Raw genomic sequence first — 10000 nt, forward strand, 5'->3', positions numbered from 1 at the left:
CCTCCAGAGCAAATTAAACACTTGTCACACTTGGCACAGTTAAATGCCACTTTTCTGGGAACCTTGGCTAGACCCCAAATAATTGTGTTTTAAACTTGAAACCCTCATTATCTTTAAAAGGTGGCAGTTCTAGAAGTAACATAAACAAACCCAGATGAGGTTTACCCACATTATTCTAACACACCTCAATAACATGTTTTAACAGCCTATGGTGGGTATATTAGTTGCAACTTAATTTTAATTAATTCCTTTTCAAGACCATCATTATTTTTATAACATTTCTTTGTATGAGCACAGTCAGCATTCAATTTCTGGATACTGAACCCCAGGTTATAAAGATGGAAGTTGGAGGGCTGGATGACAGCAGGCAAATTCACTGGGTTATGCCTTTCACCCAGGGGACCTATTTACTGCACATTCAAATCTGACTTTGGTGATATAAGATAGTCCCCACTGAACACCAGTCCACCATGTCATCATAATGTGCCACAACTGGCAGACTCTACTTGCTGAATGGCAGGGGTGTGCAGGTCAGTCTTCCCCTGCATTTGTGTGTGGAGAAGCTTATAGCACCTGCTGGCACTATACCAGACAATAGCCCTCACATTTCAAGAACACAAGAATCATCCGAATTATAAACGACTGCACTTCTATTTTCAATCCTTTTAATTGATTCAGAATACTAGTTAAACTTTGAATGCATTACTTGCTAATTGTATGACTAAGACGTGTTCAAATGACTAGATATTAAAATCCACTGCAAATTGGTTTTAAAAATACAAGTAAATACAAAACAGCACCTTGCTGGTCTCCATAAAGATTAGAGATATGACGATATTCGGGTCTACAAATTCAAATTAGACATGGTTAAACACGTTGTTCTGACAGCTGCATTCGCATTCACATCCAATAAACGCCTTTCAAACTTGCAAACAATATATGCACCGAACACGCATTTATTTACTCTGGTACATATTTACACAGCAAATTAACACTGGGCACTCCATCACATCACACACAGCAGCAGTACCTGCAAAAAAAGCTCGAATAGTATTTCTTCTTTTACACTGCTATCTAAATTCCCTACAAATATTGTCCTGTCGGCCTCGTTGTGGTTATTAAACATGGTTACATTAAGTTAAATTAAATATAAATAGTTTTTATCTGTTATTCTAAACAATAACACCAATTACGCAGCAAAAGCACTGCAACGCCCCCACCTTCTTCAGCATACCCTCCTACTCGTTTCCAGAGTTACAGCTCCTGCCGTAAATCTGACGAACATTACGACAACCATATAGTTTGCAAAAGTAAAGAGGACGCTGTACACAATCAAGAAGTGATTGATTCAGCGTTTATTGTTTAAGGTTCGGTGCCATTCCAAAGTTCATGAATTTATTTTATAGCTTTATATTAATGTGATTATTTTTTTCTCAAATATCATATCTCAAATATGATAATTATGATGATGCTATGCCACTCTCAGACAGACAACATTGCTGTTTCTTGTATATAATGCTAACAAGACATGTAGGACACAGTAAATAATTAAGCTGCAGTGAGCAATGAAAACACTATTAACGCAATTTTTTACAAGTGTATTAAAACTGTATGTACACTGGCAGAATTTGGACCATACAAGATCAACAGTAGCTAATGGATATAGAACAAGTATTACAATGTAAAGCATTTTTATGCTGGATTGTGCCAAAATATGCCTTCTTTGGTACAGCATTGCCAAACCTGTGCTAGATTATCATCAAATGTGTTATGTACAGATGTTGTTAGCTGTTTTTGTTACAAGGACAACTTGAAAAACATGAATACAGTATGTATAAAACTAGCCTTGTCTGCCCCATCACTTTTTTTGTACTGGCCTGTTGACTAATTAGTCATAGCTTATGCCATGTTTCCATCCGCTATCAGACCGCATTGAAAGTGATTTGAAATCGTCATTTGTCATATTATTTTTTTAATGGCAGCAAAATGGTATGAAGGTAGTTTGAATTGGGTTTATATTAAATGTGTTGTATGTTGCAACTTCATTCTCCACCTCCCCAACCTCCCTTTTATTTGCAAACAATACCCATGATGGCGGGGAAGTGTGTGACTTCATCATGGTCCACCCTGCTGACATTGCCTCGTCGGATCAGTTCCTTTTGTATTAGGCGATGGCTTACTTCTCCCTGAAGTTGCAGGACCAGCAGCCAAGCCTATAACCATTAACATCAAACATAGGCCAGAGGAGCAACCATCAGTCTGACAGTTTTTCAAACGAATAATATGTACTTAGCATCAGATAATAAGGGACAACGCCTTTAAATCAACAAAGATAACTTGATATTCATATTTGCTTGACAATCAGTGAAGTTGTTTCGCACTAAAATAAATAATGACATAATGGCTCCCCCATTTCAAGCAACCTTTATTCGTTCAAAAGCAAACAGACATCATAACATAATGCAATTTGACCTTGCAAAACCATGCAGCATTTTATCACCTGCTTTTCTGGTAGGTACAGTACATGCTGTGCTGGCTATGTGGACATTAAGCTGTGCCTGATTATAACCAGTACCATTGTGCCTCACCTTTCATTATTCAACAAGTACACAATTATAAATCTGCAATTTCTTTCTAAAAATGTATAGCAAAAGATTACTGAAGCATGTATCAGGAGGTATTTTTATTACATATATTGTATAATTTCACAGGGAGAAAGCAGTTGATAATTCATATGTTGCGCAGTAATTATTTTCAGTTGGCCAGTATATTCTCATGTTTCTTGGTTTATTGTTAATTGATTGTTTTTATAATGAAATGAAGGGGTGAACTCATAGAACCAAATACTCCTAAATGGGTAAAAGGCCATTTAGAACAATGCACATCCAACACTGTATGAATACCTTCACATAAATAACTAAGTAGAGCTTAAATAATTCATAGAGAACAAGATAATGGACATTATGGGGCATTTGTTGCACCACCTCAGTTCTTAGATTACTAGTAAAGCTTTGCAGGAAGGGTTATTGTATCTATTGTGTTAAAGGCTCCAGTCACGTTTCAACCTATAGACAAATCCCTCTGGTCTAGGTCCTTGGATACGAAAGACCCCGCTAACCAAATGCCAAGCTAGTGGGCCTCTATTAAAGTGTGCCCTTTCTGAAACTAACTTTCAATAGGGGAATGCAGCTTACACAGTATGATTATATATCATGCATAATACCTGTCAGGATTTTGTGATTGCCTATTTGAAAATCAGTCTCATGTTTTGTATTTTGCAGGAATTACTATTTTAACACAAAGTGTTTCAATTTGACATTTTCTTTTGCACAATCCTAGACGAACTGATCAGAGGTGCTATTGGCAAATAAAATTCAATTTGTGAGAGAAAATCAGTTGTAGAAAAATGTAAGCTACGTGTACACCTTGTACTTTTAAATACTGAAAAAGGTATTTCTACCTCTAGGAATATGAGATTTCTAATTTCAGCTTGGCAACTGAGCCAAACGGGTTCCATGGACAAAAGGAAATAAACAACTAGTATTTCATTATTCCTTATTTGAGCTGAATAGGGAAATGTTTTTTTTTTTTTTTTCCCTTGCATATTAAACACAGTCAGGGTCTGTGTTCCAGGCAAAATCTTATATATCAGCAATACAAAAAAAAAAAAAAAAAAAAACAGGTGACACCAGCAACAAAGGCTTTGCCCACTTTCTTCTGAATGTGGCCTCCAAAAAAAGTTGATTTCCTTATTCGCAGGGAATAAGGAAAAAGGAAATAGACAACTAGTATTTTCTTTTCTTTATTCAAGCTGAATAAGTAAATGTTTTTTAATTGGTGTTTTCACTTAGCAATTTCACAATTTATACTTTTAATTCCAAAAACATTTAAATCCGGTCAATATTAAGTGTGAAAGTTATTTTTTTAACTGTTACTTATTTTAACCTTACACTGTAGAAAGAACAACTGTGGAAGGCATTATTTTATGCTATGCTTTGATTGAATATAGGTTTTAGAACTGATTTGATTATATTTTATATTTGTCAAAAATTGGTATCTTTAAATACATATCCCTGTAAGGATTTCTGAGGAGCAGGTAGGTATGAGTCAGCAGTCAGACGTAGTGTGAAAATAACCAACAAACTTTATTTTTGTGGCAGCATAGAATAAAAACAACTACTTACAAAACAAAAGCAAAGAAAAGAAAATATGGGATTAATATTTTGCATCAAAAGACACAATCACAGGGCACAAGCTATTTCTGGCCTCTATCCAGACCAACTACTTACTGCCTTACATGGTAGCATTCAAGGTACTGAGCTCTGCCCAAACAGGTAGCATTTAATGATTGCACTTATACTAAGGGTAACGATATCACTGATTGTTTTAACAAGCATTTTATTAGGGCTAGTTTGGCATTTGACAGATCTACAGTACAAAACAGGTGCCGTCATCAATCACATATTGATTCTAATTTTGACACAACACGGTTGTTTCCCTATCTAGCACATTAGTGACTGCTACTATTTTCCCTGTTTTAGATTATGCTGATTATATTTACCAGTTTTATTGTAAGGTCTACATAAATTAGATGTATTGAATAATTCATGTGGCAGTTTTGTTCTAGTGTTCCCCTTTGAAACATCATAGTCATATGTATATACAACTAGGCTAGCTCTAATCAACCATAGGCTTTTTCATTGGTATTATTTTGTGTTTTAGGTTTGTGAAGGCTTGGCACCTCTCTTTTTGAGTGTTCTCATAGAACGTAGTATGGAGATGGAATTTGATCATCTTTCTTTATCTTGTATTAGATTGTATTAGAGAAATGCTTAGAACCTCCAGCCAATGCTTCTCTTTCAGTCCACATTAACAAATAATAGGTCCTATTTATTGTGTTCTTTGATTTCTGCATGCTGCTGATTAAGTCTGAACCACAAATGTTTTTATGGTGTTGTTTGTACTTTGTAATTGTCTTTTTATTGTTTTCCAGGACCCCCTTGTAAATGAGGCCTCAGTCTCAATGAGTAACTGTCCTGGTTAAGTAAATAAATATTATCCCAGTTAATCTCTCCAAACTGTTAAAAACGTACAAATAACCATGATTGTTAAATGCATCTATTTTCTTTCTACCAGTACTCTATAACTTATATTTTGTCTATAGTAGCTATTATATTAATAAAATGACAATTACCATAAAACTGTTGAATAAGTCGATTTCCTAGGCATTTTTGCTGAGCCCTTAAAAGTGGGGAGCGACTAATACACTGGTGCGACGTATGCACCGATGTGTCTAATATTAAACTACCGTACCAGTGCCACAATGGGATTACTACATGTATCACACAAACTTAACTGTCAACAACCCGATTTATTTGTTCACGATCTACGCCATTCAGGTAGATTGCATTGCTGGGTAGACACACAAAACCACTGTTCTAATTAAAAGTTTTAATTTCTTACTCTCAATACCCTTAGTCATTTTTAATGATAAACGCAAGCTTTCAGACTTTTGACTGACCTCCTCTCGAAAACGTCACAGCTATACTGTTTCACTGTTAACATAATAGCTGTCAGTATGTATGAATTTCCTTATTCCCACCCTCCCGAGCCATTGATTTGTCAATATTTGAACTGAACCCGCCCCTGGGATCCGTACCAAACAGCCATTGGTTAGAAAGCTGAGTAGTAAACTTTTCAAGTCTGTTTGTTGTAACTGCAATGCTATAGTAATGTAGGTGACTTTGAGACTGGATAAAGTAGGACATTAAGAAGAAAAAAAGAAAATGCTACTCAACAGGTTTGAAATTGTGTGTTGTTGAGTTTGCCGAAATAACAAAACAAAATGTACAGTATTTGTACAGCTGGAAATTGAATGCAATTGTACTGCACCGTATGCAACACTAAAATGTTGTGTTTACTGGTTATTAAATGGTGCACTGTTTAGTTTATTGATGCTTTTTTGCTTTTTAATTGATGAAGCGGCACTTTTTAATACTTTTCTTTTAAAAGTTTTTCTTTTAACATTAAATTATTAATGGAATAAAATGTTGCAAACAAGGGTTATTTCAAAACTAAACCTGTGTATCTTTCTTTATTTATCGGTGTTGAGCATGTAGGAAAAAAATCAATTGAAAAAAAGTATTTTAAAACACAGAAAAAGTGTTTTCCTAAAACTGAAGTCTCAAAAAGGGGGAGTGACTCTTATGCCAGTGAGACCTATACAATGATTTTTATGTTAATTCATTGGGTTAAAGTCCACTCCCACCCCATGGTCTACATGTGCACAGCAGATGCGGTCTCTTTCTTCCAAAGTATCTATTTTTATTAATGAAACTAAAATCTGTTGCCTGTTCACATTCAAAATTTCTTATAGTTTACAGTATTCTCCTTGGCTGTTAGAAGCAACCAATATCATACCTTAGATTTTAAGATAAACAGTTCTATACATTTATAAAACAATACAGATGCCAGGCTGTGGCGACATCTTCAGTGTTGGTGTGTACACCATCTATTCAGCTCAGGACCTTTTAACCTAATCGACTAACTATTCTTTTACAGGCAATATTCTTCACAGGGCCCGGAGATCGTTGCCGGAACCCAGGTAAATATAAATGTGTTATATTTCCCCCCATTTACAATAACCATTTATTCAATGTCCACATTAATGATATGTTTATTCAATGTCCATATTAGTAATAGAGGAACACATTCTCCATCACAATCCCCAAACATATTTTAATGCTATGAATACAAATGAACTAATAAAAATCTTATACTGTTTGTATGAAACATATAAACTATCAGAACCCTATATGCCTTTACATAAAGGAATGTATCACAATTTCAAACCAGATCCTTACCTTCTCCTGACTGACTGTCTGGAATGTTATGTCTTTCAGAGCAGGCTCCAGGTCCTTCTTGTATCGAGCTTCATAGTTAATGAATTCGACAATCCCTTGGCTAGGCCATCTTTGAGGTGGTCTTTTGGATAGGACCCAAGGAGCCTTTTAAAGAATGTAACATGGCATAAATAATATAACAAACTAAAACGTGTGTGTTTTTTATTAAAGATTAGTATGGCTACTCCTGCTTCATGATAATACACAGCCACCTAATGAAATACATGTTATAAAACAGGGCTGTGGAGGATATTAATGCTTTTGAACTGAATATTTATTTGCATATAAAACATCCATTACCAGTACATAATGTGGGTAAATAACAAGGAAGCTATGTGGTCCAGTGGTTTTAGAAAAGGGCGTGTAACCAGGAGGTCCCTGGTTCAAATCCCGGCTCAGTCACTGACTCACTGTGTGACCTTGAGCAAGTCACTTAACCTCCTTGTGCTCCGTCTTTCAGGTGAGACGTTGTTGTAAGTGACTCTGCAGCTGATGCATAGTTCACACACCCTAGACTCTTTAAGTCACCTTGGATAAAGGCGTCTGCTAAATAAACAAATAATAATAATAATACCGGTAATGACCTCATGACTCGACTGATTGATTAAAAACTGTTAAAAACAGAATTCACTTGGGAAGAGAAGTATATTGGACATGATGTTTGGGATAACGAGTTGTTCTTACATGTTCTATACCTCCATACAGACTAACTGCTTTACTGAAAAACAAACTAAGGATTTATCAAAAAAAAAATACCTCTTTCTCCATTTCAGCATATTCATAAACTCTTTCAATAGCCACAGCATTGGTTTCTATTTCACATGCTTTACGAACCCAGAAATTCAAAGTTGCAGTGATCTGAAAAAAAAAAAAAAAAAAAAAACAGGTTAAAAGTATGGGAATATTTATTAGCATACAGTTCAGATACTTGATAACCTACCACTGATATGAACAGAAGGTCAGCAGACCAGGCTTTAAACATACAATCATTATTAACTGTGACCACAAGAGGGAGCATCTGTCTAAAAGCAGCTCTTAATGAGCATTATCAACATTCCCCCTGATCTCCAGCAAATGTACTAATATAGTTTACAATATATATATGTTAAACTATATTTACTGATGTACCTATATTTTCCCATTAAAATATAAATAAATATAAATATAAAATATACTAGTGCATGCAGTCAAATTAAAACTGAAAAATTAAATGAAATACCCCACCTTACAAAGTAAACAGATACATAGTGTAAGAAATGATATTTTTATGTCATACTGCTGGTTTCACTCAGTAAAGCCAGTAATGGCACTGCAGTCTCAAAACAAAAAAAAGCTTTTTGAAGGACTGTGCTTTCATTATTTTTATTTTTTTTTTATATACTTACATTTAAAGCATACGACATGGCTAAACCCACTGTTCCAGAATCCATACTGTCTTTATTATAAACCATGAATATGGCAGCTAAGAATATCATCAGGATTCCAACAAACTCCAGTCTCACTGCCAGCCATCTGGAAAACAGTTTGAGTATAGTCCAGGGGGTCCATGACAATTCCTTCCCTGTGACAATTAATCCCAGTGGACAACACACTATTGACAAGTGCAGGGTCTCAGATCTGTCTGCCACATTCCCCATGATGGTTGTGCTGAATATTTTTGTGGTTTCATTTTATACCATAACTGTGAACTGAGCTGCAGTACAGGAAAGGATAAGTTACCAGGAAACAGTATTTGAAAATAAAATTGTATCCCTTTAAAAAAAAAAAAAAAAAAGAACAAGAAGCAGCAAGAAGTGCACAGAAATAAGGGTACCAGTGATGATGGTGCTAATTCTTATGAGGTAAGAAGATGGGTTTTAAAGCCTGCTTATCTTCTGCAATGTCTTCATGTTCTGTAAGTGGTTATCAATGCCTCACAGAGACACTGTATGGGAAGGGTCTGTCCTTACCTGTTTGAAATGACATTGTTATAGTAGCAGAGCAGGTTTTCATTCAATACTTGTTTGTTCTGGTTAATGAACTGGTCCTGGTATCCATATGCTCGGATTGTAGACACACCAAACAGAGTCTCATTAAAGTGTGAGATCACAGGGGAGCGGGATGCTCCATCCAACCGACGAATCTGTCTGGAACTTGCAATGTAATACCTCTGAGAAAGACAGAAATGTGCAGAATGTAGCAAAACAGCAAGCTTCTTGACAAGGACCTTTTAAAAACAATACGCAACATTAGGCTAACTGCATAAGGAGGCTGTGTGGTCCACTGGTTAAAGAAAAGGGCTTGTAACCAGGAACTACTGATTCATTGTGTGACCATGAGCAAATCACTTGTGCCCTGTCTTTCGAGTGAGACGTAGTTGTAATAGCCCCTGCAGCTGATAGTTCATACACCTTAATCTCTGTAAGTTGCCTTGGATAAAGCAGTCTGCTAAATAAACAAATAATAATATGAACAAATGTATTCTTCTTGTTTATATTCCGTATGTATCATTTCTATAACCAAACTAAGAGCAAAAATTCTTACATATACTAAGGATTATATTGGACAGGTAATGGTTATACTTGGTTTTAGACATAATAGGATGATAGGAAACAGTAACCTGCAACCCACTTACTGACCAGTGGGACTCAATGGGTGACCTCCATTCCCACTGTCAAGCCAATAGCTTCTTTTCACCGCACCAAAGCTAAGTAGCAGTTACCAAAATACCGAACCCTGGAGGCAAGAACCCAGCCTTGCATCGAGACAGATTTAAAACCACCGGCGCATGCGCTCCAAAAGGCAGTGCATTTTATATAAGCAACAATGGACCCTACTCACTGACCTTCTTAACACTAGTTGTGGATTAGTATGTAGTTTATTTCACTTCCCCACACTGCATTTTTCTTCTGCGTATTCTGTGTATATAAAATACTTCTCAACTATCGCTTTTGTTAAAAATAGCAACAAGGTTAAGAATGTGTCCTTGAATATGCTTCACACAGAGATAGGGAAGATGGTTCCAAGTGAGGTTAAGTATGTGTATTAACAACCTAAGTAAACAAATTGGTCTACAAGGCTGTTTTCTGAGTAGAAGACAGGGTTATGGAGAAATGTAT

General features: G+C 35.8%; 1 protein-coding gene across 1 annotated transcript; it reads right to left on the reverse strand.

Annotated features, from left to right (window-relative positions):
* Nucleotides 1-6139: 6139 nt before the first annotated feature.
* On the reverse strand, nucleotides 6140-9051 carry LOC121312459 (multidrug resistance-associated protein 1-like; the record flags this gene model as incomplete). Its single annotated transcript, XM_041244261.1, has 4 exons — nucleotides 6140-7007; nucleotides 7659-7760; nucleotides 8288-8414; nucleotides 8852-9051. Coding segments are annotated over 4 exons (615 nt in total), but the record flags the coding sequence as incomplete, so codon positions are not given.
* Between the last annotated feature and the right edge of the window lie 949 nt (nucleotides 9052-10000).

Source organism: Polyodon spathula, unplaced genomic scaffold (genome assembly GCF_017654505.1).
Source record: "Polyodon spathula isolate WHYD16114869_AA unplaced genomic scaffold, ASM1765450v1 scaffolds_3933, whole genome shotgun sequence".
NCBI lineage: Eukaryota > Metazoa > Chordata > Actinopteri > Acipenseriformes > Polyodontidae > Polyodon > Polyodon spathula.